Source organism: Talpa occidentalis, unplaced genomic scaffold, assembly GCF_014898055.3.
Source record: "Talpa occidentalis isolate TD23 unplaced genomic scaffold, MPIMG_talOcc4v2.1 talOcc4.17, whole genome shotgun sequence".
In the NCBI taxonomy this organism is placed as follows: domain Eukaryota; kingdom Metazoa; phylum Chordata; class Mammalia; order Eulipotyphla; family Talpidae; genus Talpa; species Talpa occidentalis.
Window position 1 is genome coordinate 51,753,863 of NW_023601754.1, and position 25,230 is coordinate 51,779,092.

At 72.2% G+C, this 25,230-nt stretch overlaps 1 protein-coding gene across 1 annotated transcript; it reads left to right on the forward strand.

Moving 5' to 3' along the window:
• Positions 1 to 412: 412 nt before the first annotated feature.
• Positions 413 to 23,710, forward strand: MUC5B (mucin 5B, oligomeric mucus/gel-forming). Its single transcript, XM_054697543.1, is given in 58 exon segments — positions 413 to 752; positions 1,706 to 1,762; positions 1,970 to 2,291; positions 2,364 to 2,478; positions 2,556 to 2,646; positions 2,810 to 2,916; positions 3,449 to 3,650; positions 3,936 to 4,004; positions 4,007 to 4,060; positions 4,186 to 4,303; positions 4,428 to 4,566; positions 4,838 to 4,957; positions 5,062 to 5,131; positions 5,390 to 5,527; positions 5,758 to 5,922; positions 6,206 to 6,300; positions 7,007 to 7,133; positions 7,380 to 7,635; positions 8,012 to 8,067; positions 8,187 to 8,287; positions 8,395 to 8,546; positions 8,911 to 9,049; positions 9,125 to 9,238; positions 9,714 to 9,893; positions 10,101 to 10,236; positions 10,239 to 10,339; positions 10,443 to 10,599; positions 10,762 to 10,890; positions 10,980 to 11,124; positions 11,243 to 11,286; positions 11,375 to 11,572; positions 11,700 to 12,008; positions 12,102 to 12,610; positions 12,801 to 14,213; positions 14,776 to 15,363; positions 15,771 to 15,968; positions 16,029 to 16,637; positions 16,797 to 17,465; positions 17,580 to 17,723; positions 17,832 to 18,459; positions 18,590 to 18,759; positions 18,897 to 19,068; positions 19,297 to 19,547; positions 19,838 to 20,024; positions 20,160 to 20,370; positions 20,441 to 20,623; positions 20,690 to 20,758; positions 20,843 to 20,943; positions 21,119 to 21,150; positions 21,297 to 21,471; positions 21,680 to 21,784; positions 21,874 to 21,911; positions 22,122 to 22,220; positions 22,489 to 22,596; positions 22,684 to 22,806; positions 22,926 to 22,971; positions 23,069 to 23,177; positions 23,512 to 23,710. Coding segments are annotated over 58 exon segments (11,682 nt in total).
• The last annotated feature ends 1,520 nt before the right edge of the window (positions 23,711 to 25,230 follow it).

Genomic DNA, 25,230 nt, shown 5'->3' on the forward strand with positions numbered 1-25,230 from the left:
CCCGGCCCCAGCCCACACCGCCCCTGCCAGGGCTCTGCTCGGAAGGGCCCAGCCCCTCCCTCCTGGCCCCCCGCGGGCAGGCCCAGCCCCTTCCGAGGGTTCTCAGAGGCTGCTGGGGGCCGGGGTCTCCGCCTCTGGCCCGGGCTGTGGGGCCGTAAATCCTTCCTCCTCCGGCCGCGGCCCCTCCCCGAGGGCGCGCACACACGTGGCGGGAGGAGGGGAAAGGGCAGGGCCCCAGGGGCCCCGGGCCGGCTCCTGGCCAACGCCGCCCGCCCGCTACATAAGCCCAGGCCCCCAGGCCCGGACCGCCCTCCTGCCACACAGCACCCTGCCGGGATGGGCTCCTGGAGCCGACGCTGGGCGCCCGCCTGGGCCCTCGCGGTCCTGCTCTGTGTGCAGAGGGCAGGTAAGGATGGGCGAGCCCTGGTCACGGCGGGCACCCCTCCTGCCCAGCCCACCCGCCCGGACACCGCCTGGCACCACAGGGGGCCTGGAGGACATGCCCCAGGGTCTGGGCCTCAGGGTTGGACGGTGGGCACCAAGGGGGGCCCTGCGGGGCAGCCCCGACGGGTCCTGCCAGTCGGCCACCCACCAAGGCCACCCTGGGGTGCTGCCACCCCGCAGCTTGCGGCTCCTCCCTACTTCATTTCGGGGCCGGGAGCGCTGGGCATCGGGGAACCCCTTGGCCTGCCGGGCGCTGCTGCTGGCCATGCCGCCCCGCCTGCTCCTGAGCCTCCGCCAGGTCCAGGCTGGTGGCACCCCCCCAAGCCTCTGCCCCAAGCTGCCTTTCTGGAGAACGGGCAGGGCTGGGGCGGGGGTGCTGGGGCGCTGACGGCCGCAGCGGCCCCCACCACTGGCACTTGGGGTTTGGGGGTGTGTGCCCGGCACAGATGCCATAGGGAGTTTCCCAGGTGGAGCCCCTTTAGGGGTGCGGGCTGGGCCCAAGCAGGTTCTTCGCGGAGGAGCCGGCGCCGGGCAGGGAGCTGCTGGTGGCGACGCTGGAGCCCCCGGCTCAGGGACAGGTCACGGCAGAGGGCACCTGTCTGGACACCGGCCGGTGGCCTCACACCTGGGCGGGCGGGTGGGCCCAGCCAGGTCACGCGCGCTGTCTGGGTGGGGTAACAGCAGAGCAGCTTCTGGGGGGGCGAGCTGGAGGGTGGGTTCTGCCAGTCCCTGCGGCCTGTCAGCTGGGGAGGCCCGAGAGGAGGCTGCCACCTCCCTCCCCGGGGCCCCCTCCCACTGCCAGCGAGCGCAGGGGGCCGGCTGGCGCCCGAGGGCCCTGGGGGCTCAGCTCCCTGTCCATCATGCAGCAGGGCAGGGCCTGGCCGCGCGGGACGAGGGCACGCGGGCATCCCGGGCGCCCTACCCTGGCCTGGCGAGGTGCTAGTCTTGGGTTTCTGCTAAGTCACACCCGAGGGCCTCCCTGGCGCTCCTTGTCCCCAACAAAGCCAGTCTTTGTCCTTCCCCGAGGGACGAGCGCGGGGCTGGGGGAGGCCCTGTCCAAGGCGGCGGGGTCAGCGGTGCCAGCGCCGGCCTCTCCCACTCCCCCACCCGGCGCCTGGCCGCCCGTGGGTCTGCTCCCTGCCGGAGCCACCCGAGCTGGGCCTGGCCCCCAGAGCACCGGGGAGCCCGGGCTGCCCACCTGCCCCAGCCGCAGCCAGGGCCGCCCGGCCAGGCCCCTCAGCCCTCACGTCCCCTCTCACAGGGACCCAGGGCGGATCGCAGCAGCAGCACTGGGTGGCCCAGAAGCATATGGGCTTTGGTAGGTGCAGGGTCCGGGGGCCCTGGGGGGGGTCCTGGCGGTGGGGTGGACCTGCGTGGGGTCCCGGCGTGACCTGCCTGCCCTCCGCAGCCCAGAGCGTGGCCTTCGCCCCCCCACCGTGGCCGCCCCCATCCTGAGCCGTAAGTGGACACCCCCGCGGGGGGCGAGGGAGGGGCAGGCTGGGGCCCGGCGGCTGCGGGGAGCCAGGCGGGCACAGCGGCAACAGCAGCGCCCAGGCAGCCCGCACCCGCCTCCCGCTCCCCGCAGCCCTGAACCCCGCGCACCACGGCCGGGTGTGCAGCGCCTGGGGCGACTTCCACTACAAGACCTTCGACGGCGACGTCTTCCGCTTCCCCGGCCGCTGCAACTACGTGTTCTCCGCGCACTGCGGGGCCGCCTACGAGGACTTCAACGTGCAGCTGCGCCGCGGCCTGGACGGCACCCAGCCCACCATCACCCACGTCGTCCTCAAGACCCAGGGGCTGGTGCTGGAGGCCTCCAACGGCTCCGTCCTGGTCAACGGGCGGCGGTGAGCGGCTGCCGGGGCTCCGGGCGGGTCCGGGGCGGGCCTGGCAGGGAAGGACTGGAACTTGCCATGCAGGGAGGAGCTGCCCTACAGCCGCGCGGGCATCCTGGTGGAGCAGAGCAGCGCCTACGTCAGGGTGGACATCCGGCTGGTGCTGACCTTCATGTGGAACGGGAAGGACTTCGCCCTGGTGAGGATCTCCCCCTGCCCGCCCCTCCCTGGGGCCGCGCTGCCCGCGGCAGGAGGCTGAACTGCCGCTCCCCGCAGCTGGAGCTCAACCCCAAGTACGCCAACCAGACCTGCGGCCTGTGTGGGGACTTCAACGGGCAGCCGGCCGTCCGTGAGCTCTACGCGCACAGTGAGTGCCACCCCGCCGCGGGCAGGTGCCGGGCAGTCTGCCAGGGGCAGAGCGCGGCCACCAGGTGACGCAGGAGCTGGGTGGGGGGGTGCTCCAGGACTCCGCAGGGAGCTGGGGTCTCCCCGCCCCGGACCTCGCCCACACCAAGCCCCTCCTCCCACAGACACCAGGCTGACCCCCCTGCAGTTTGGAAACCTGCAGAAGCTGGACGGGCCCACGGAGCAGTGCCCCGACGTCCTGCCCCTGCCCCCCGAAAACTGCACGGACAGGGTACGCCCCGCCCCGCCCCCGGCGGGGAGGCGGGAGGCAGAGCCTCTGTGGGGTGCGCACGGGGGTCGGCCGTGAGCACTCGGTCTCCGCCCTGCGCCCTCGCCACCTGAGTGCCCCCAGGAATGCCCACACACCACACACAGGCCATTGCGCGGGCGCTGGGGAGCCCGGGCAAGGAGACCATCCCTAACTGGAGGACCCTGGAGCCCCAGCGGTCGAGCAGCCCCACCTCAGAGGGGCACAGGACCCGGCACTGCCCTCTGGAGCGGGGCTGGGGCGCGCGGGGCCTCTGCCTTCTCCACCTCGTGCCTCTCCGGCCCCACGGCAGGGCCCTGGCTGGGCAGGAGCCCAGGACTGGCTCCCTCTCTAGGCCAAGCCCAGCGCAGCTCAAGTCAGCAGGAGGGGCTGGGGTCGGCTAGGGGGCAGCTGGCTGGAGGGCCTGAGGGGTGGGGGGTATGGCCGGACCCAGGAGGGGTGGGCCGTGGCGGGCTGGAGGCGCTGGGTAGGGTCACAGGTGTGCTGTGCTCCCCAGGAGGGCGTGTGCCGTCGCACGCTGCTTGGCCCAGCCTTCAGCCTCTGCCACGCGCTGGTGGACCCCGAGGTGTACGTGGCCGCCTGCACCCAGGACCTCTGCCGCTGCCCCGAATGCCCCTGCGCCACCTTCGCCGAGTACTCCCGCCAGTGCGCCCACGCGGGGGGCCAGCCCCAGAGCTGGAGGAGCCCTGACCTCTGCCGTGAGTGCCCCCACAGGGCCCGGACCTCACCCTGACACCCCGCCAGGGCCCGGGGGCGGCGCTGGGAGGGGAAGGCCCGGGCAGGACACCAGCACCCAGGCGGGGATGCGGCTCAGGTGGGGCGGAGAGGGCGGGTGGGAGCGCAGAGGCTGGGTACCGGGAAAGGACAAGAGCCAAGCGGGTACAGGGGTGCCAGGGGGCTGCCTGGGCCGCAGGGGGAGCACCTGAAGTGCCCCTGCCCGCTGTGGGCCCGGTGGCGGCTGAGGCAAGCATGTCCCCCCGCAGCCCAGACGTGCCCGCCCGGCATGCAGCACCGGGAGTGCGGCTCGCCCTGCGCTGACACCTGCTCCAACCCGAGCGCAGCCAGCTCTGCGAGGACCACTGTGTGGACGGCTGCTTCTGCCCCCCAGGCAGGTCCCCCGGCCTCTGGCACTGCCCCTCCCTAGGAACTTAGTTTCCACCCCCCAGGGCGGCCGCTGGTCACCGGGCTTCAGGAGCTAGAGCCCGGCCTCGGCTCACCCGTGCGCACCCCCAGGCACGGTACTGGACGACGTGGGCCACGCGGGCTGCGTGCCCCTGGAGCGGTGCCCCTGCTCGCACAGAGGCCGCACCTACACCGCGGCGGAGTCCTTCACTGCCAACTGCCGCTCCTGGTAGGCCCGCCCCGAGGGGCCACCTCCCTGGGCCCGCCCCAGAGGGGTGCCGTGTGTGGCCGCCCCGCGGGGTTGTTGCTGGCTGGCGCACGTCCCTTGACGGCACCCCTTGCATTCACCCCAGCACCTGCTCCGGGGGGCGCTGGCAGTGCCAGGACCTGCCATGCCCTGGCACCTGCTCTGTGAAGGGCGGCTCGCATGTGTCCACCTTCGACGGGAAGCTGTATGACGTGCACGGGGACTGCAGCTACGTGTTGGCCAAGGTGCTGTGTGGGCCCGGGCAGGGCTGCCCCTTTTGCCCCAAAGGGTCCCCCAGTGATGCCACGAGAGCAGGTGGCGCCCCCCCAGGTCTCAGGCTGAGGAGGCCCCCAGGCTCACGCTGGGGGGTCAGGCCCAGGCTCTGAGAGGAGATGCCTGAGGTCACAGGTGGCCCCTCGCCCACCTCCACCCTCCATGGCTCCCGGGCACCCCCAGGCTGCCATCTGCCTACGTCGGGGCTCCCGTGCCAAGGCTTCGGTGGGCTTTGTTGATCAGAACTGTGCAGAGAAGGGGCTGGAGGCCTTCTCGGTGCTGGCCGAGCTGCGCAGGTGCGGGCTGACCGACAGCGAGACCTGCCTGAGGGCCGTGACGCTCAGCCTGCACGGCGGGGACACGGTGAGTGCAGACTGGGGGGCCTGCCCGCGCCCCAGGCAGCGGAGGGCAGAGGTGGACGGGGGAGCCCCGGGAGCGTCTCCTACCTGACCTGCTGCCCCCCACAGGCCATCCGCATCCAGGCCAACGGAGGGGTATTCCTGAACTCCATCTACACCCATCTGCCTGTGTCTGCAGGTGTGCACAGCCACCCGCCCACCAGCCACGCTGCCCTCGCCAGCTCTCTGTGGCCTGGGCAGGTGCAGAATATCCCGTTGTTGGCCCCCTGCCTGCCTATCCGGCGTCAGCGGCCCCTCCACGGCCCTGGGAACTGGCCGCCCCCGTCTTCTGCCCATCCCCACTGCGCTCAGCACCCCCTCCCGACCTGGGGCCTGGGGCAGGGTGGCCGTGCAGCTGCCAGCCATCTCTGACGGCTCCCCTCTGCCCCCCTCCCAGCCAACATGACCATCTTCCAGCCTACGTCCTTCTTCGTCCTGGTGCAGACGGGCCTCGGGCTGCAGCTGCAAGTGCAGCTGGTGCCCCTCATGCAGGTGTACATCCGGCTGGAGCCCGTCCACAGAGGCCAGACGTGTGGTGAGGCTGGCTGGGCTGCAAGCCAGGGAGGCAGGGGGCGCCCCCGGGGAACTGCTGCCGTCACTTAGCGGGATGGGGGCTGAGACCCACCAGGGTTCACCTGTAGATGGTTCTGGAACCAAAATCCTGGGCTGAGGCTCAGGGCCAGGCGACCGTGGGTGGTGCTGGAGGGGCTGCAGTGCCTCGGGCGCTGGACGGCCTGCTGACCCCCGCTCACCCCCCGCCCCCAGGGCTCTGCGGGAACTTCAACCAGAACCGGGCCGACGACTTCCGCACGCTCAGCGGCGTGGTGGAGGGCACGGCCGCCGCCTTCGCCAACAGCTGGAAGACGCAGGCCACCTGCCCCGACGTCCGGAACGGCTTCGAGGACCCCTGCGCGCTCAGCGTGGAGAACGGTACTCCCTCCTGGGCCCTGGCTGCCTCGTGCCGGCCTGAGCAGCAGCGGCTCAGGGGCCTCATGTCTCCGGGGCCCAGAGAGTCAGGGGTGCAGGCGGGCGGGGGGTCAGGCAGGCAGGTCAGTGCCGCCTGCTACAGGAAGCACGTCCTCCGGCCCCGGCAGAGCAGAGCCCGCTCCAGCGCTCCCAGGACAGGACGCGTGTCCTGAGCAGAGGCAGGGGCAGGGTATGCAGGGGGAGGAGAGGCGCTGAGGCGCCCCTGACGCTGCCCCCTCGCCCCCAGAGAACTACGCCCAGCACTGGTGCTCCCTGCTGACCGACCCCACGGGCGCCTTCTCAGCCTGCCACTCCCTGCTCTCCCCGACACCCTTCCACGCGGTGAGCCGCTGGGCGGGACGGGCGGGAGGGGCTGCCCAGGGCAGAGGCTCCTTCCCCGCCTCCCCACAGCCCCGCACAGGGGCTGCCACAGCACCCTGACCCTCCCCCAGCCCCCGCCAGGCTGGCCCTTGGACAGGCTGCACCCTGCATGCTAGGGGCCAACACTGCATGGGTGCTGGGTCTCTGGGGAAGGGTCCAGACCCGCAGCGACAGGCTGGCATCACCCCCAGCCCTCCATGCCGGAACCTAGCACACGGCAAGGCCTGATTTCCAAGAAGGTCCTGTCCCAGTGGCCGAGGGGCGGGGCAAGCTCCTCTTTCTGGACACAGTCCAGCCCACAGCCAGTGGCCCAGCGGCCACCCTTCCGGAAGCCCAAAGGCCCCAGTAAAAGTGACTCCTGTCCTGGGAGGGTGTGTCCTGCTGCCCACTGTGGGGACGTGCACCCCAGCTCTGCCAGCACCTGCCTGCTCAGCCTATGCACCATCTCGCCACCTCCTGGCCGCCACGCCCCAACCAGAGTGGCCATTTGGAACCTGTGCTGGACACTGCCCATCCCCCCATGGCCCCACCTCCCTGCACTGCCTGCCAGCTGGCCCCAGGGCTCCTTTGGTGGCCGGGGGCACGCCTCCTGCTGCCCTCGTGGGGTGGGGCTCCCAGGAGAGGAGGGGCCCTGGAGGCCGGGCCCCTGACCGCCCCCCGCCCCCAGAACTGCATGTTCGACACCTGCAACTGCGAGAAGAGCGAGGACTGCATGTGCGCGGCCCTGTCCTCCTACGTGCGCGCCTGCGCCGCCCTGGGCGTGCTGCTGGACGGCTGGAGGGACGGCGTCTGCAGTGAGTGCCCCGCGGGGGCCCCCGGGAGCACCCGCACCCCACTGACCACCCACGTGGGGCCTGCAGGCCGGGCGTGCTGGGGGTGGTCCTGGGAGCACCCGTACCCACCCTTCTCAGTCCAAGCAAGAGCTTTGTGCTCTCGTGGTGCTTGGGGCCCCAAGGGGAAATCGAGTCTGGACGCACCCGCGGCAGAGCCAGGCCGGATAGCGACGCGGCCGGCCAGCTGAGTGTCCTCCCCGCCCCCAGCCAAGTACACGAGCAGCTGCCCCAAGTCGCAGAGCTACGCCTACGTGGTGGACCGCTGCCAGCCCACCTGCCGCGCCCTGAGCCAGGCGGACGTGACTTGCGGCGTGGCCTTCGTGCCAGTGGACGGCTGCACCTGCCCCTCGGGCACCTTCCTGGACGAAAAAGGCATCTGTGTGCCCCCCGAGGCCTGCCCCTGCTACTTCCGCGGCTCCACGCTGGCCGCCGGGGAGGTCGTGCACGACAACGGCGTGGTGTGGTGAGGGCGCTCAGAAAGCGGGACCCCTGTCCTGGCCGGGGACTGTTGGCACCGTGGGGCCCACAAGGAGGACGGGGGCGGCGCCCCTCCCTCGCCCAGACTCCGCCCCAGGCCCCCATCCTGCTCCGACCCCGGCCTAGCCCTCTCCTCGGACCAGCCCTCCCACCCCGCGTCACGGCGGCCCCTTACCTACCAGCCGGTCCTCCTGGCCCAGCCCGCACCGCCTTCCTGCACACGGTGCCATAAGCCCTGGGGCTGCCGGCGAGGGTCTTCACCAGGCCCGGGAGCGGGCGCTGTGGTCACCTTACGCAGCTCGGGTGAGGTCTGGGGTGGGCAGACGGACAGAGGTCCAGGCGCGGCTGTTCCTCTGTCCTAGCTCGTGTGCGAGTGGGAAGCTGAACTGCCTAGGAGCCGCGGAGCAGAAGAGCGTGGGTACGCCCCTGCCCGGCCCTCCCGCCCTCGCCCCCGGCCCGCCCCGCCCTCCGCCCCGCTCTGCCCCCCCCCGCCGCGCCCCTGCTCTGCAGGACCCCTCCCACAAGCTCCCTCCGCAGGGTGTCAGCCCCCCATGGTGTACCTGAACTGCAGCAACGCCTCTGCGGGCGCGCACGGGGCCGAGTGCCTCAGGAGCTGCCACACGCTGGACGTGGGCTGTGTGAGTTCCGGGGAGGCACTGCCGCCACGCCCCTGGGTGCCCCTCTGTTCCTGGTGTCCAGGGTCTGGCGGGGGATAGGCCCCCTGACGGCAACTTCCTGCCCACAGTTCAGCACCGACTGCGTGTCCGGCTGCGTGTGCCCCCCGGGGCTGGTGTCCGACGGGAGCGGGGGCTGCGTGGCCCCGGAGGACTGCCCCTGCTGGCACAACGAGGCCAGCTACCGGCCGGGCGAGACCATCAGGGTGGACTGCAACACCTGGTGGGTGGAGGGCCCGGGCGTGGCAGGAGGGGTGGCAGAGAGTGGCGGCTGGTTCGTCGCAGGCCGGAGGCCGGAGCCAGCCTCACTGGGAGGCTGCAAGGCGCCGCTGAGGCAGCACTGCCCCACCCTGGGGCAGCTAAGGGCTCCTGTTTGTCCTCCAGACGGCACCCCAGGGCTAGCCTCCAGCGGAGGGCCGGTCCACCCGCCCGCTGCTCAGGTGCCTTAGACGGCGACGGCAGCGGGGGGGAGGGGCGGCTGTGCCAGCACACACTGTGCCCCCTTCTCCAGCGGGAGGGCCACTGGGGACCCCAACTCTGAGGAGCGCGGGCCTGCAAACGGGGCACCCCCTGGTGTCCCCTCATAGCAAATGCAAGAACCGCAAGTGGGAGTGCAGCCACCAGCCCTGCCTGGGCACCTGCGTGGCCTATGGGGGCGGCCACGTCATCACCTTCGATGGCCAGCGCTACAGCTTCGAGGGCAGCTGCGAGTACACACTGGCCCAGGTATGCGCCCCTCCCTGCGCCCACTCCCGCGCGGGGCTGAGGGGCCACCCGCACAGCTGTGCCCTCTCCACCCAGGACCACTGCGGGGGCAGCGGCGCGTCCAATGGGACCTTCCGCATCGTCACCGAGAACGTGCCCTGCGGCACCACGGGCATCACCTGCTCCAAGGCCATCAAGATCTTCCTGGAGGTGAGCGGGTTACAGGAGTGTCCCCTGCCTCTCGGCTGGAGCCCCCGGCACCCCAGCCCCGCTGTGACCTGGCCGTCCTGACACACCTGTTGCGGACTCGGCTGACCAATCTCGCTAGAAGGCGTCACTATGTCCAGCAAAACACAGAGCCCAGGCCACCTGGGACAGAGGGCACCAGGGCCCAGGGCAGAGCGCTGCTGGGGGTGCTGCCCTCGGGAGGTAGCAGGGCCCAGCCCTGGCTGGAGGGGCTGGCTGAGTCTGCATCCCACGTGGGCCCTGGCCCAGCGCTGGGGCCCCAGCCTCTGCTGCGCCGGCCCCAACTTTGTCCAAGCCTCCCAACTCCCAGCTTCCTGCGCAGCCCCATGTCCACCGAGGGCACCAGGAGCACCCCACCCTCCTGGCCAGCCTGGCCTGAGCAGCCCGGAGCCTCAGCCTGGCCCTACTGTCGGCCCCTAACCCCAGTGTGCCCCCGCAGAGCTACGAGCTGATCCTCCACGAGGGGACCCACAAAGTGGTGCAGAGGGGCCCTGGCGGAGACCTGCCCTACAGGGTCCGGTTCATGGGCATCTACCTGGTGGTGGAGACCCGCAGCGGCCTGCTCGTGGCCTGGGACCGGAAGACCAGCGTGTTCATCCGGCTGGAGCAGGACTACAAGGTGAGGGTGCTCATGGGCCCTAAAGGGACAGGCCAAGGGCTGTGCCTGCTGCTGACAGAAAAGCCGCCGTTTGCTCTCGGCTGAGGCTCGGCGGGGGCGCAAGCCCCTCCGCTCCTGCCCCGCTGCCGGCACATCTGCCCACCCCCCACCTGCCCACGCCTGCAGGCCCCGGCCCCTCACGGCGCCCCCACCGCCCGTGTCCCCCAGGGCAGGGTCTGCGGGCTGTGCGGGAACTTCGACGACAACGCGGCCAACGACTTCACCACGCGCAGCCTGTCCGTGGTGGGCGACGCGCTGGAGTTCGGCAACAGCTGGAAGTTCTCCCCGTCCTGCCCCGACGCCCCGCCCCCCAGGACGCCTGCAGCGTCCACCCGAACCGCCGCCCCTGGGCGCAGAAGCAGTGCAGCGTCATCCACGGCCCCGCCTTCGCCGCCTGCCGCGCCCACGTGTGTCCCCGGCCCCGGGGCGGGGGGCAGCGGGGCCCGCAGGGGGCCGCGCAGGGGCCTGGGCTGGCCTTGAGCTCCGGGAAACCGCGGCCTCTGCCCCCAGGTGGAGCCGGCCGGGTACTACGAGGCCTGCGTGAGCGACGCCTGCGCCTGCGACCTGGGCGGCGACTGCGAGTGCTTCTGCACGGCCGTGGCCGCCTACGCCCAGGCCTGCCACGACGTGGGCGTGTGCGTGGCCTGGCGCACCCCCGACATCTGCCGTGAGTCGGGCGTCCGCGGGGCTGGGGCGGGGTGCGGGCGGCGCCCTGCAGGACAGCAAGAGAGGGCAGGGCCCAGGAGTGAGGCCGCAAGGCGGCGGAGGGGCCTGCCTGCCTCGGGGTTGACCCAGGGGCCGGCAGGCTGACCCCGAGCTCTGCGCACAGCCCTGTTCTGCGACTACTACAACCCGCAAGGGGAGTGCGAGTGGCACTACCGGCCCTGCGGGGCGCCCTGCATGCGGACCTGCCGGAACCCCAGTGGGCACTGCCTGATGGACCTGCCCGGCCTGGAAGGTGAGGGACCAGCTGGCAGGGCAGCCGCAAGGCCCCCCAGAACACCCCGGGACCCTGCTGAGTCCTCGCCCTGCCCTGTGCCCACCCAGGCTGCTACCCAGAGTGCCCAGCCAGCAAGCCGTTCTTCAGTGAGGACCAAATGCAGTGCGTGGCCCAGTGCGGCTGCTACAGCGAGGACGGCGACTACTACGAAGTGGGCGTGAGGGTCCCCACGGCAGAGAACTGCCAGCGCTGGTGAGGGGCCGGGGCGGGAGGGGCCGGGCCGGCGAGGGGCCGAGTGGAGCACAGAGCAGGGCGGGCGGTGCCGGGCTGGGGCCCACCCCAGTCCCTCGGCTGCCCCCTCTCCCTCCAGTGACTGCACCGCCAGAGGCCTCCAGTGCACACACAGCCTTGAGGGTAAGGAGGGGCCGGTTGTGCTTGGGGGCGCGGGCCGGGTGGGCGGGGCGGGGGCAGCACTGACCGGGAGGAGCCCGCGCTACCCCAGCCTGCAGGTGCACCTACGAGGGCAGGACCTACGGCTACCAGGACATCGTCTACAACACCACTGACGGGCTCGGGGGGTGCCTGGTCGCCGTGTGTGGGGACAACGGGACAATCCACCGGACGGCCGTGGACTGCCCCAGGTTGCCGCCGACCACGCCCTTCACCTTCACCACCGGCACGGCGCCGCCCCCCTCAGCGGGTGAGCCTGCGTCGCCTGGCCCCGCTGCTCGAGGGGGGAGGAGCCGGGCGCGGGGTGCGGCCCACCGGGGCCAGGGGCGGGGGTCCCCGGGCGAGAGGCCGAGGCGGCTGACGGCACCCGCCCGCAGGCTCGGCGCCCGTCCCCACCACCGTGTGCGTGCGCAAGCTGTGCAGCTGGTCCGACTGGTACGACAGCGGCCGCCCCCAGCCCGGCGCGGGCGGCGGGGACGTGGAGACCCTGGCGAGGCTGCGCGAGCAGGGCTTCCGCGTCTGCCCGGCCCCCGCCGGCCTCGAGTGCCGCGCGCAGCTGCTGCCGGACACGCCCCTGGGGGCGCTGGGCCAGAAGGTGGAGTGCGACCCGGCCCTGGGGCTGACCTGTCGCAACAGCGAGCAGGACCCCCCGCTGTGCCACAACTACGAGGTGCGGGTGCTGTGCTGCGAGCTGGCCCCCTGCGCAGCCACCCCCACGCCCCACTCCCCGTCCCCGCCCACGCCAGGCGGCACCACCACCACCCCCGGGTCCACCCCAGCCACCAGCACCCCCACCCCCTCTATGCCGTCCAAGGCGATCAGCACCCTGGGGACCGCCAGCCCCACGGCCCCGGGCACCACCCCCTGCCAGCCCCGCTGCCACTGGACAGAGTGGTTTGACGAGGATTACCCCAAGTCCGAGGAGGCCGGGGGGGACATGGAGACCTACGAGAAGATCCGGGGCGCCGGGCACGTCCTGTGCGAGCAGCCATGGGACATCCAGTGCCAGGCGGAGAACTTCCCTGGCCAGACGCCCACCGAGCTGGGCCAGCACGTGCACTGCGACCCCAAGGTGGGCCTGATCTGCAGGAACGAGGAGCAGCCGGGGCTGTTCAAGATGTGTCTCAACTACAGGATCCGGGTGCTGTGCTGCAGCGCTGAGCACTGCAAGCAGCCCACGGCCACGGCGCCCACGGCCAGCCCTTTCACCCGCGGGGCCTCCAGCGCCGCGACCACCAGCACCGTCTCACCCTCCACGCCTCTGACCACAGTGCCGGGGACCTGGCCGGTGAGTAGCCGGGGGCAACGGGTGCTCCCCGGGCAGCACCACAGCCACCCCTGTCCTCTCGACGGGGCTGATGTCCCCAGGCCCCAGCCACACCGGCGGGATGGTGATGTCCACCCCCGGGAGGGCCACTTCTCCAGGGCCTAGGGAGCCGGGCACCCCCAACAGGGCCTTAACTATCCTTCCCCAACAGGAAACCACACAGGGGACGACAGGGCTCACCTCGCGGGAGCAAACCCCTTCAATTGTTACGGTGGGGATGTCCACCACACCCCTGGGGACAGCCCAGCAGAAGAGCTCAACCGGCAGTACTGAGAGCCGGCCACCCACCTCACACACTGAGACCAGCACATGGAGGGCGGAGTCGACACCAGGGACTGAGACCACCACAGCGGCCACCGCAGGGACCACATCAGTGGCCACCACAAGGTCCACAGTAGTAGCCAGCACAGCGGCCACCACAGGGCCCACATCAGTGGCCACTACAAAGGCCACCGCAGCAGCCACCACAGGGACCACATCAGCAGCCACCACGGAGGCCACCACTGGCCAGAGCTCGACCAACTGCCAGCCCAAGTGCGAGTGGACAGAGTGGTTTGACACAGACTTCCCCAGCTCGGGGGTCAAGGGGGGGGACGTGGAGACCTACGAGAATATCAGGGCGGCTGGGGGCAGGATCTGCGCGACGCCGCAGAAGATAGAGTGCCGCGCAGAGAGCTACCCCGAGGTGAGCGTGGACCAGATCGGGCAGGTACTGACCTGCAGCCTGCAGACCGGGCTGGTCTGCAGGAACGAGGACCAGCAGGGGCCCTTCAGCATGTGCTTCAACTACAACGTGCGTGTGCTCTGCTGCGACGATGTCCGCCACTGCCCCAGCAGCCCAGCCACCCGGCCAACCCCCCGGCCCACACCCAGCCCTGGCACGCCCACAGCAGCCAGCCCCGCCGGCCCCACCATCCACACCAGCCTGGCGCCCCGCACCCGCGCTACCACCCGCACGCTGCCGCCCAGCCTGGCCACCGCCACCGCCTCCACGGCCAGGCCCACCCGGCCCTCAGGGAGCCTGGCCACCTCGCCCCCAGGCCCCATACAGACGTCAGCCCAGCCCACCTCTGGCCCCACGTCAGTCCCCGTGACCCCAACGGGCACATCCACGGCCTGCCAGCCCCGCTGCACCTGGTCAGACTGGTTGGACAGCAGCTTCCCGCAGCCGGGGGACTCTGGGGGTGACTTCGAGACCTACGACAACATCCGCACCGCCGGCGGGGCAGTGTGCGAGCGGCCCGTGGAGCTGGAGTGCCGGGCAGAGTCGAGGCCGGGCGAGCCCCTGCACCGGCTGGGCCAGGTCGTGCAGTGCCGGCTGGAGGAGGGGCTTGTGTGCCGCAACCGAGACCAGGCCGGCAGCTTTAAGATGTGCCTCAACTACCAGGTGCGTGTGCTCTGCTGCGACTACAGCCACTGCCCCGGGACGCCGGCCCCCACCGGGCCCACGGCCAGCACCACCAGGGGGCCACTCCCGTGGTCCAAGACTCCTGGCCAGGCCCACCCCTCCTCCCCCGGGACCACCCAGAGGGTCACCACCCCCGGCAGCGGACCCTCCTCCCACGTGACCACCCAGAGGGTCACCACCCCCGGCACCGGACCCTCCTCCCCCGGGACCACCCAGAGGGTCACCACCCCCGGCACCGGACCCTCCTCCCCCGGGACCACCCAGATGGTCACCACCCCCGGCACCGGACCCTCCTCCCCCGGGACCACCCAGAGGGTCACCACCACAACCCCGGCTCCGGACCCTCCTCTGCCTGGACCACCCAGAGGGTCACCACCCCTGGCACCGGACCCTCCTCTGCCGGGACCACCCAGAGGGTCACCACCACCACCCCCGGCACCGGACCCTCCTCCCCCGTGACCACCCAGAGGGTCACCACCCCTGGCACCGGACCCTCCTCCCCGGGACCACCCAGACGGTCACCACCCCCGGCACCGGACCCTCCTCCCCCGGGAACACCCAGAGGGTCACCACCACAACCCCCGGCTCCGGACCCTCCTCTGCCTGGACCACCCAGAGGGTCACCACCCCTGGCACCGGACCCTCCTCTGCCGGGACCACCCAGAGGGTCACCACCACCACCCCCGGCACCGGACCCTCCTCCCCCGTGACCACCCAGAGGGTCACCACCCCTGGCACCGGACCCTCCTCCCCCGGGACCACCCAGACGGTCACCACCCCCGGCACCGGACCCTCCTCCCCCGGGACCACCCAGAGGGTCACCACCACAACCCCCGGCTCCGGACCCTCCTCTGCCTGGACCACCCAGAGGGTCACCACCACCACCCCTGGCACTGGACCCTCCTCCCCCGTGACCACCCAGAGGGTCACCACCACCAACTCTGGCACCGGACCCTCCTCCCCCGTGACCACCCAGAGGGTCACCACCCCCGGCACCGGACCCTCCTCTCCCGTGACCACCCAGAGGGTCACCACCCCTGGCACCGGACCCTCCTCCCCCGGGACCACCCAGACAGTCACCACGCCCAGCACCGGACCCTCCTCTGCCTGGACCACCCAGAGGGTCACCACCACCACCCCTGGCACCGGACCCTCCTCCCCTGTGACCGCCCAGAGGATCAAGACCCCCAGCACCGGACCCTCCTCCCCCGGGACCACCCAGACGGTCACCACCCCCGGCACCGGACCCTCCTCCCCCGGGACCACCCAGAGGGTCACCACCCCCGGCACCGGACCCTCCTCCCACGTGACCACCCAGAGGGTCACCACCCCCGGCACCGGACCCTCCTCCCCCGGGACCACCCAGAGGGTCACCACCCCCGGCACCGGACCCTCCTCTGCCGGGACCACCCAGAGGGTCACCACCACCACCCCCGGCACTGGACCCTCCTCCCCCGGGACCACCCAGAGGGTCACCACCCCTGGCACCGGACCCTCCTCTGCCGGGACCACCCAGAGGGTCACCACCACCACCCCCGGCACTGGACCCTCCTCCCCCGTGACCACCCAGAGGGTCACCACCCCTGGCACCGGACCCTCCTCCCCCGGGACCACCCAGACGGTCACCACCCCCGGCACCGGACCCTCCTCCCCCGGGACCACCCAGAGGGTCACCACCCCTGGCACCGGACCCTCCTCCCCGGGACCACCCAGACGGTCACCACCCCCGGCACCGGACCCTCCTCCCCCGGGACCACCCAGAGGGTCACCACCACAACCCCCGGCTCCGGACCCTCCTCCGCCTGGACCACCCAGAGGGTCACCACCACCACCCCTGGCACTGGACCCTCCTCCCCCGTGACCACCCAGAGGGTCACCACCACCAACTCTGGCACCGGACCCTCCTCCCCCGTGACCACCCAGAGGGTCACCACCCCTGGCACCGGACCCTCCTCCCCCGTGACCACCCAGAGGGTCACCACCACCACCCCTGGCACCGGACCCTCCTCCCCCGTGACCACCCAGAGGGCCACCACCACCACCCCCGGCACCGGACCCTCCTCTCCCGTGACCACCCAGAGGGTCACCACCCCTGGCACCGGACCCTCCTCCCCCGGGACCACCCAGACAGTCACCACGCCCAGCACCGGACCCTCCTCTGCCTGGACCACCCAGAAGGTCACCACCACCACCCCTGGCACCGGACCCTCCTCCCCTGTGACCGCCCAGAGGATCAAGACCCCCAGCACCGGACCCTCCTCCCCCGGGACCACCCAGACAGTCACCACCCCCGGCACCGGACCCTCCTCCCCTGTGACCACCCAGAGGGTCACCACCCCTGGCACCGGACCCTCCTCCCCCGGGACCACCCAGACGGTCACCACCCCCGGCACCGGACCCTCCTCTGCCGGGACCACCCAGAGGGTCACCACCACCACCCCCAGCACCGGACCCTCCTCCCCCGTGACCACCCAGACAGTCACCACGCCCAGCACCGGACCCTCCTCTGCCGGGACCACCCAGAGGGTCACCACCACCACCCCTGGCACCGGACCCTCCTCCCCCGGGACCACCCAGACGGTCACCACCACCACCCCTGGCACCGGACCCTCCTCTGCCTGGACCACCCAGAGGGTCACCACCACCACCCCTGGCACCGGACCCTCCTCCCCCGGGACCACCCAGACGGTCACCACCACCACCCCTGGCACCGGACCCTCCTCTGCCTGGACCACCCAGAGGGTCACCACCACAACCCCCGGCACCGGACCCTCCTCCCCCGGGACCACCCAGACGGTCACCACCCTCGGCACCGGACCCTCCATCACCACCCCCGGCACCGGACCCTCCTCTGCCGGGACCACCCAGAGGGTCACCACCACCACCCCTGGCACAGGACCCTCCTCCCCTGTGACCACCCAGAGGATCAAGACCCCCAGCACCGGACCCTCCTCCCCCGTGACCACCCAGACAGTCACCACGCCCAGCACCGGACCCTCCTCTGCCTGGACCACCCAGAGGGTCACCACCACTACCCCTGGCACTGGACCCTCCTCCCCTGGGACCACCCAGACAGTCACCACCCCCGGCACCGGACCCTTCTCCCCCGTGACCACCCAGAGGGTCACCACCCCTGGCACCGGACCCTCCTCTGCCAGGACCACCCAGAGGGTCACCACCACAACCCCCGGCACCGGACCCTCCTCCCCCGTGACTGCCCAGAGGATCAAGATCCCCAGCACCGGACCCTCCTCCCCTGGGACCACCCAGACAGTCACCGCGCCCAGCACCGGACCCTCCTCCACCGTGACCGCCCAGAGGGTCAAGACCCCCGGCACCGGACCCTCCTCCCCTGTGACCACCGAGAGGGTCGCCACCACCAACCCTGGCACCGGACCCTCCACCCCCGTGACCACCCAGAGGGTCACCACCCCCGGCACCGGACCCTCCTCCCCCGGGACCACCCAGAGGGTCACCACCCCTACCGCCAGCACCGGACCCTCCTCCCCCGGGACCACCCAGAGGGTCACCACCACCACCCCTGGCACCGGACCCTCCTCCCCCGGGACCACCCAGACAGTCACCACCCCCGGCACCGGACCCTCCTCCACCGTGACCATCCAGAGGGTCACCACCACCAACCCTGGCACTGGACCCTCCTCCCCCGTGACCACCCAGAGGGTCACCACCCCCGGCACTGGACCCTCCTCCCCCGGGACCACCCAGAGGGTCACCACCCCCGGCACCGGACCCTCCTCCCCCGGGACCACCCAGAGGGTCACCACCCCTACCGCCGGTACTGGACCCTCCACCCCTGGGCCCACCAGGAGGGTCACTGTTCCCCACTCATCTGCATCCCCCGAGACCCCTGGCACCCCACACACCCTCGGCACCTCGCTGGCCCCCAGCTCCACCACGCCTGTCTCCGGCATGGCCACGGCAGCCACTCCCACCCGTGGGGTCTGTGAGCCTCGCTGCACGTGGACGGACTGGTTCGACGAGGATTACCCCACGCCCGACCCCGATGACGGGGACTTCGAGACCCTGGCGGTCATTCGCGCTGCCGGCCACCACGTCTGCACGCACCCCCAGGCCATCGAGTGCCGCTCGGAGCAGGCCCCGGACGCGGCCCTGGCAGCGCTGGGCCAGGTGGTGGTCTGCAACGCGAGCCTGGGGCTGGTGTGCCGCAACCGGGAGCAGCACGGGCCGCAGCACTTCTGCCACAACTACCGGGTGCGCCTGCTGTGCTGCGAGGTCGCCCCGGCCTGCACCAGCCCGGCACCCACTGTCCCCACGGCCACGCCCACCCTGCCCTGGGGGAGCCTGGCCACCTCCCGCACGCTGCCGCCCAGCCCGGCCACACCCTGCTTCTGCCAGGCCTTTGGGTCCCTCTTCTCTCCTGGTGAGTCAAACTCCCTGTGTCCCCGGGCCCCATCCTGGCCCACCAGGGTCCCCCCGTGCCCCTTGCTTGGGGCCTCCTGGGCCCGCCCGCTGCTCCCCCGCCCACCCGGCTGACGGCGTGGGCCTCGCAGGGGACATCGTCTACAACAGGACGGACGCGGCCGGCTGCCGCTTCTACGCCGTCTGCAACCAGCACTGCGAGCTGGACCGCTTCCCGGGTGCCTGCCCCACGGTCTCGCCCCCCACGCGGCAGCCCACCACCCCGGTCTCGGGCTGTGACCTGCTCATCCCTCCCCGGCAGGTGTGTCCATCCCCTCACCCCCGGCCGCGCTGGATGGGGCGGGATGGGGGCGGGGGCTGGACGGGGGCCCTGCGGGGTCTGGGCCCTTGCGGGGGCCGGGCTGCGGGGCCCACCGGCGAGCACCTCTGCTCTGGCAGGTGAACGAGACCTGGACCCTGGAGAACTGCACAGTGGCCAGGTGTGAGGGTCACAACCACATCACCCTGCTGGAGCCCGAGCCCGTGGACAGCATCATCTGCGCCAGCGGGCAGCTGCCCATCAAAATGTGGCCCGAGGACAAGCCGTGCGCCTACCACTACGAGTGCGAGTGTGAGTGCGGGCGGCGGCGGGGACAGGCACACCCCCCCCCCGGCCTGCGCACCGGCCCCCAGCTCCCGGGCCCCACTGTCTGCCCTGCTGTGGCTCAGCCGCCCTCTGGCTCCCCTGATGTGATGCTGCGAGGGGTTCAGGCCCTGGGTGATCTGAAGACCCTGTCCCGAGGGTGCCCCCGCACCCACTTCTGGGGGTGCTGGGTGATGCCGCCACTGTCCCCCACAGGCATCTGCAGAGGCTGGGGGGGCTCCAACTACTCCACCTTCGACGGCACCGCCTACTCCTACTCGGACAACTGCACCAGCATCCTCCTGCGGGAGATCTCCCCTCGCTACGGGAACCTCATGGTGCTCCTGGACAACCACTACTGCAAGGCCGCCACGCACGCCACCCACTGCCCGCGCGCCATCATCATCCACTTTGCGTCCCAGGAGGTCATCCTCACCACCACGGGCAGCAGGCAGGACCAGGGCCTGGTGAGTGGTGCGGCCCCTCCCACCCCCAGGGTGTGCCCGGCAGGTGCAGCCCAGCCCAAGGGCAGCCCGAAGGCGCTCTGCAGTGGGATGGGCACCGCGGATGCTGCGACAGGTCCAGCAGGGCGAGGTTCAAGGCAGGGGGCCCCTGGGGTGCCCCCAGCGGACGCCTGGCGCAGGCAGCTGGGCCCAGGCCCCAAGGGGCATCGGTGCTCCAGGGTGAGGGTGCCCAGGAGGGCCCCAAAGGCCAGCCTGTGTCCAGTGTCCCTGCTTACGGCTCCTCCGTGCCCTAGATCCTGTTCAACGGAGTGCGGGTGAGCCAGGACTTCAGCAAGGCCGGCGTGAAGGTGTCCCAGCGGGAGGCCACCGCCATGGCCCTTGACATCATGGCCGCCGGCGTGAGCATCAGCTTCAACGGGCACACGTTCCAGATCCAGCTGTCCTACAGCCGCTTCAGCTACAACACGGAGGGCCAGTGCGGTGAGTGGGGCGCGCGGCCCCTGCGCCCCCGGCCCCGCCCACCAGAGGCGACCGTGGGGCCGGGAGCCCGCAAGCCCTGGTGGGCCAGAGGGCAGCCGGCGGGGCCCAGGGTCAGCTCTGGCCCTCGCTCCCCAGGCACCTGCACCAACAACCAGGGGGACGACTGCCGCCAGCAGGACGGCACCATGGCCTCCAGCTGCCGGGACATGGCCGCCACCTGGCTGGTCCCTGACAGCAGCAGGGAGGGCTGCGAGGTGCGGCCCAGCCCGAGCCCCAGGAGCACGTTCCCGGGGCCCACCACCAGCCCGTGCCCCGCCCCACCTGTCTGTGAGCTGCTGCTGAGCCAGTGAGTCCACCCCACCCCCAACCCCCGCCACCCCGGCACGCCCACGGCCTCTGACCAGCCCTGCCTGCAGGCTCTTCGCCGAATGCCACCCCCTCGTCCCGCCCGGCCCCTTCTTCAACGCCTGCGTCAAAGAGAGCTGCGGGGTGGCGCGTCCCACCCACCCGTGCCAGAGCCTGGAGGTCTATGCGGCGCTCTGCCGGGCCCAGGGCGTCTGCAGCGACTGGCGCAACGCCACCCACGGGCTGTGTGGTGAGTGGGGGTGGCCGCCTGGCGCGGGCCCAGCTCCTCCAGCCCCTGACACCCCTCTCTGCGCCCCCAGACCTCACCTGCCCCCGGGGAAGGTGTACAAGCCCTGCGGGCCCGCCCAGCCCAGGACCTGCGACTCCAGGTGAGGCCCAGAGGGAGGGGGGCGGCCGGGGGCCTGGGAGGGACAGGGCCCCACCCCCACGTGACGCGTGGACTGCCCCCGCAGGGCCCCAGCCCCCGAGAGCACCGCGCAGGTGGAGGGCTGCTTCTGTCTGGACGGCCAGCTCCTCCTCGACACACACACGGGCCTGTGTGTGCCCCAGTGCCGTAAGCGCCCCGCCCTGCCGGCCCCGGGCACCAGCACAGAGCCCCCTCCGTGCCCCTCGAGGCCCGGGGCGGCCCCGCGGGGGGAGAGCCGGGGGGTCCGGGGACAAGCGCCGCTGCAGCCTGAGGCCTCCGCGCGGCCCCAGCACCCCGCGAGCTGCTGCTCTTTTCCTTCCAGCCTGCGTGGGACCCGACGGACTCCCCAGATTAGTGAGTGGGCCCGACCCCGCTACCCACCGCGCCCCTGGGCGGGAGGGGGTGCCTGTCCCTGCGGCCCCGGGGGGCGCCCTGCGTTGGCCGCAGCCTGGGGCGGGGCACGGGCAGGGACCCTGGGGACACGACCTGGTGTGTTGCAGCCCGGAGAGCGGTGGGTGAGCGACTGCCAGGACTGCGTGTGCGAGCCCCACTCCATGGCGGTGCAGTGCCAGCCCGTGCGCTGCGAGGCCCCGGGCCCACCCCCGAAATGTGCCCAGCCCGGCTTCGTGCCGGCGACCGGGCCCTTGGCCACCTGCTGCCCAGAGACGCTGTGTGGTGAGCCCTGGCCCCGGGCGGCAGCAGGGTGGGGACGGCGGGTGGGTGCCCGGCCGGGGGTCGGAGGGGCAGACTGTGGGGTGACAGTGAGGGCACTGGGGTGGACAGCGGCCGGCCCCCCGGGAAAATAATCTCTGGCTCCAACACGGGGCGACGACGCGCGGGGAGCACCGGGGAGGGCGGCGCCCTGACGGCCCCTCTCCCGCAGTCTGCAACACCTCCACCTGCCCCCAGAGCCCCCCGGAGTGCGGGCCCGGGGAGGAGCTGGTCCGCACGCGGGACGACGACCAGTGCTGCCCTGCCTTCACCTGCCGTGAGCCGGGGCTGGGGGCTCTCGGGGCTGGGGGCTCTCGGGGCTGGGCCGGGCTGGGGCGCGGGCGCTCAGCCCCCATCTCCCCGCAGGCCCCAAGCTGTGCGAGTACAACGGCTTCGTTTACGGGGTAAGGGCTGTGCGGCCTGGCCCGGGGCGGGCGGGGACGGTGGGGGCTGGCGCAGCCCTGTGTGCCCCAGGCCACTGCCCCCTCTGGCCACAAAAGCAGGGCCTGGGGACTCGGGTCTGGGTGGGGACAAGGGCGGCACGGATGCCCCTTTCTGCTACGAGCCTGGTGGGGCTGTGGCTCCGCCCGGCTGCCCCTGAGTGCCCCCCGCAGGTCGGCACCACCTTCCCCGCGGATGTCCCCTGCCACACCTGCACCTGCCTGGCCATGGGCACCCGGGCCCCGGTCGTGCAGTGCACGAAGGACGCCTGCGTCTCCACCTGCCGCCCGGTGAGCCCGGCCCCGAGGGCGGCCCGTGGCCGTGGCCAGGCGGGGGTGGGGGGGTCGCGGCTCAGCCCGCGCGGCCGCCTTGATTTCCGCCAGAGGACGCGGGCGGGGAGGGCGCGGGCGCCACAGGCAGCAGACCCAGAACGAGCAACGGGGCGGGGAGCTTCTGCCACAACAGCCCCGGGGAGGACTCGGGCTCCGAGCAGGGGCAGCTAGGGCAGGAGGCGGGCCTGGGTGCTGAGCTCGGGCGCAGCTGACCGCCCCGTGCCCCCAGGGCTTTGAGCACACCGCGGTGCCCGGAGAGTGCTGCGAGCAGTGCCTGCAGAAGGCCTGCATCACGCCCGACGGCCAGCCGGTCCAGGTAAGGGGGCCTGGCTCCCGGTCCCCTGCCCCGGAAACCCCCGGCGGGCGCGCCGGGCCTAGCGGATAACCCCTCCTCGCACCTCAGCCCGACCAGACCTGGGTCAACAGCCTCGTGGACAACTGCACCGTGTACCGCTGCGTGGCCGAGGGCGGCCTCTACGTGCTGACACCCGGGCCCGCGTCCTGCCCGGACGTGTCCGTCTGCAGGGTATGTGCTGGGCTCTGCCTGTACAGCTCCGCGGCTGACCGGGCCGCCCAGGAGGTCTCGCCCCCCACGCCCCGCCCACCGCCCGGCCGGCTCCCCAGCCCAGCATTCTCGCCCCGCAGGGCACCCTCAGGAAATCCGGCTGCTGCTACTCCTGTGAGCCCGAGGGTAAGTCCAGGCCCACCCCCTGCTCCAGCTCGTCTCCCCCAGCCGGCCTGCGGGAGCCGCCCACCCCCACCCTGAACAGCCACGCCTGTCCCCCCAGAGACCTGCCAGGCACAGGCCAGCATGACGGTCCTGAGGGTGGGGGACTGCACCAGCCAGACCGCGGTCAACATGCCCTTCTGCGAGGGCCCCTGCCCGGGCATGTCCAAGTGAGTGGCCCCGCCCACTCGCCCTCCGGGGTGTCGTCGCCTGAGCTGGGGGGGCCCCCCCTGGTGGCAGCAAGGAGGGAAGGGGGCCCAGCTCCACCTGCAGGAAGCAGGGCCAGGCAGGGGCTGGGCTTCCGGGAGGCAGCCAGAGGGGCGCGAGGACAGGCGAGTGCCCGGAGGAGGGGCCGGCTGTGGCCAGCAAGTCTGAGAAGCCAGCCTGGGGGAGAGGGGGATGACCGGGGGTGCTCGGGAGAGACGTGGCCCCGAGGGCCCCAGACCCCGGGGCGGCAGAGCCAGGCCCGGCACTCAGGCGGGGGCGCGGGCGCTGCCGCCGCAGGTACTCCCCGGAGGCCCGGGTCATGCAGCACCAGTGCACCTGCTGCCAAGAGACCAGGGTCCACGCGGCGGTGGCGACGCTGCACTGTCCCAACGGCACCACCGTCCAGCACAGCTACACCCACGTGGACGAGTGCAGCTGCACCCCGTCCTGCCTGCCCGCAGCCCCCGAGGACGGCACCCCCTTCCTCACACGCTAGCGGCCGCCGCTGCCCGGCACCAGTCCCAGCCCGCGCACCTCCCCAGCCGAGGCCAACCTCAGGGTCCACAGCGGCCCACCCTGCCAGGCTCAGTCTGAGGGGAGCCGGCCGGGACCCTGCCCTGAGCCCCTCCAGCTGCCTGCAGGGCCCCGTCAGGACCTCAATGCCTGCCTCCCCGGCCCCATGTCAGGGCCTCTCTGGAGCCTGGCTCCACACCACAGCCGGCAGGGTCCCTGCCAGCCCCCAGCCTGGGGCGGGGGCACCACCCACCAGCTCCCACAGCCAGTGGAGGCCTGTCCAGAGTGGCCAGTGCAGGCGGCGCGGGCAGGCCTGGGGGGAGGCCCGGGGCCGGCACCCGCGGTGCTTATGCGAGCTCGACCGCGTAGCAAATAAAACGCTGAGCAATGTGTTCACCCCGTCCTGCCTCCTCATGGCGCCGTCGGGAGCCCTGCGCCCAGCCACCACCTGCCGGGAGCGGGGCGGGCCGGGGAGCCAGCCAGACCGGGACAGACGCTGCCCTTGTTGGCTTCAAACGCGTGTCACCAGAGAGGAAGCCGAGCCAGGGGCACCTGCAGTTGCTCAGGCCCCAGCCTGCACAAAGCAGATGTACCAGCCGGGTTGAGGGCCCGACGCCGGACCCATATGGACAGGCAGGGTGAGCGAGCTGGGCCCGGCGCTGGTCGAGATGCCTGGGGTGCAAAGGTCTGCTCCGGTCGCTGTGGGTCCTCAGGCTGCTCTGCTCCTGGGGTGGCAGCACCTTGCCCCTGCGGAGGACCGGCCCCCGGGGGCTGGCCAGGGCCCCCAGCTCCTGAGGGGAGCTTGGGTGCTCAGTGAGGGGGGGCTGGGCTCCTGCAGTGGGCACTGCCACCTCCCTGGGTAAGGCAGCCCTTGTGGCACTGGGCAGAGGTGACTGGGTGGGCCGGTGAAGCTGCAGATGCCCTGATGGGCAGTGGTCAGGCTAGCCCCCGGGGGCACTTCTGTCTGACTTCCTGAGGAGCCGGGGCCAGGTTGCCCAAACCCAAGGAGAGGGCAGGTCCCCGAGGCCGTGCGCCTGGAAGCCCAGGTGCCACGGGATGCACCATGCGCCTGGGCCAGAGCACACGTGGGAGTCTTCCGGCCAGGGTCTCTCTGCTCCTCCGCGCTGTGCCGTCATCACCCGTCTCCCGGGTGGGGAAACTAAGGCACAAAGCCCCACGTGGGAGGCACAACCGGGCTCAGGCCGCTGCCCTGCAGCCCATGCTGATGCCCCGGGGCCCGCCAGGACCAGCACGCCGCTAGTGGTGGTGACGGGAGCATGCGGGGGATGGTCAAACTGGCAGGCAGGTGGGGCGCTGCCTGGGGAGGGGGCCCCATGCCGGGGGCGCAGACTGGGGAGGGAGCCCCACAAGGCAGACCCCCTCAGTGGCCTCAGCCTGACTTGCTGGTTTGGGGGTGCTGAGCTGCCCTGTCCTAGGCTGCCGCAGGCCTGCTGCTCGTGGAGGGCGCGCAGATCTGGGTCGTGCACATCACCTCTGCCGAGA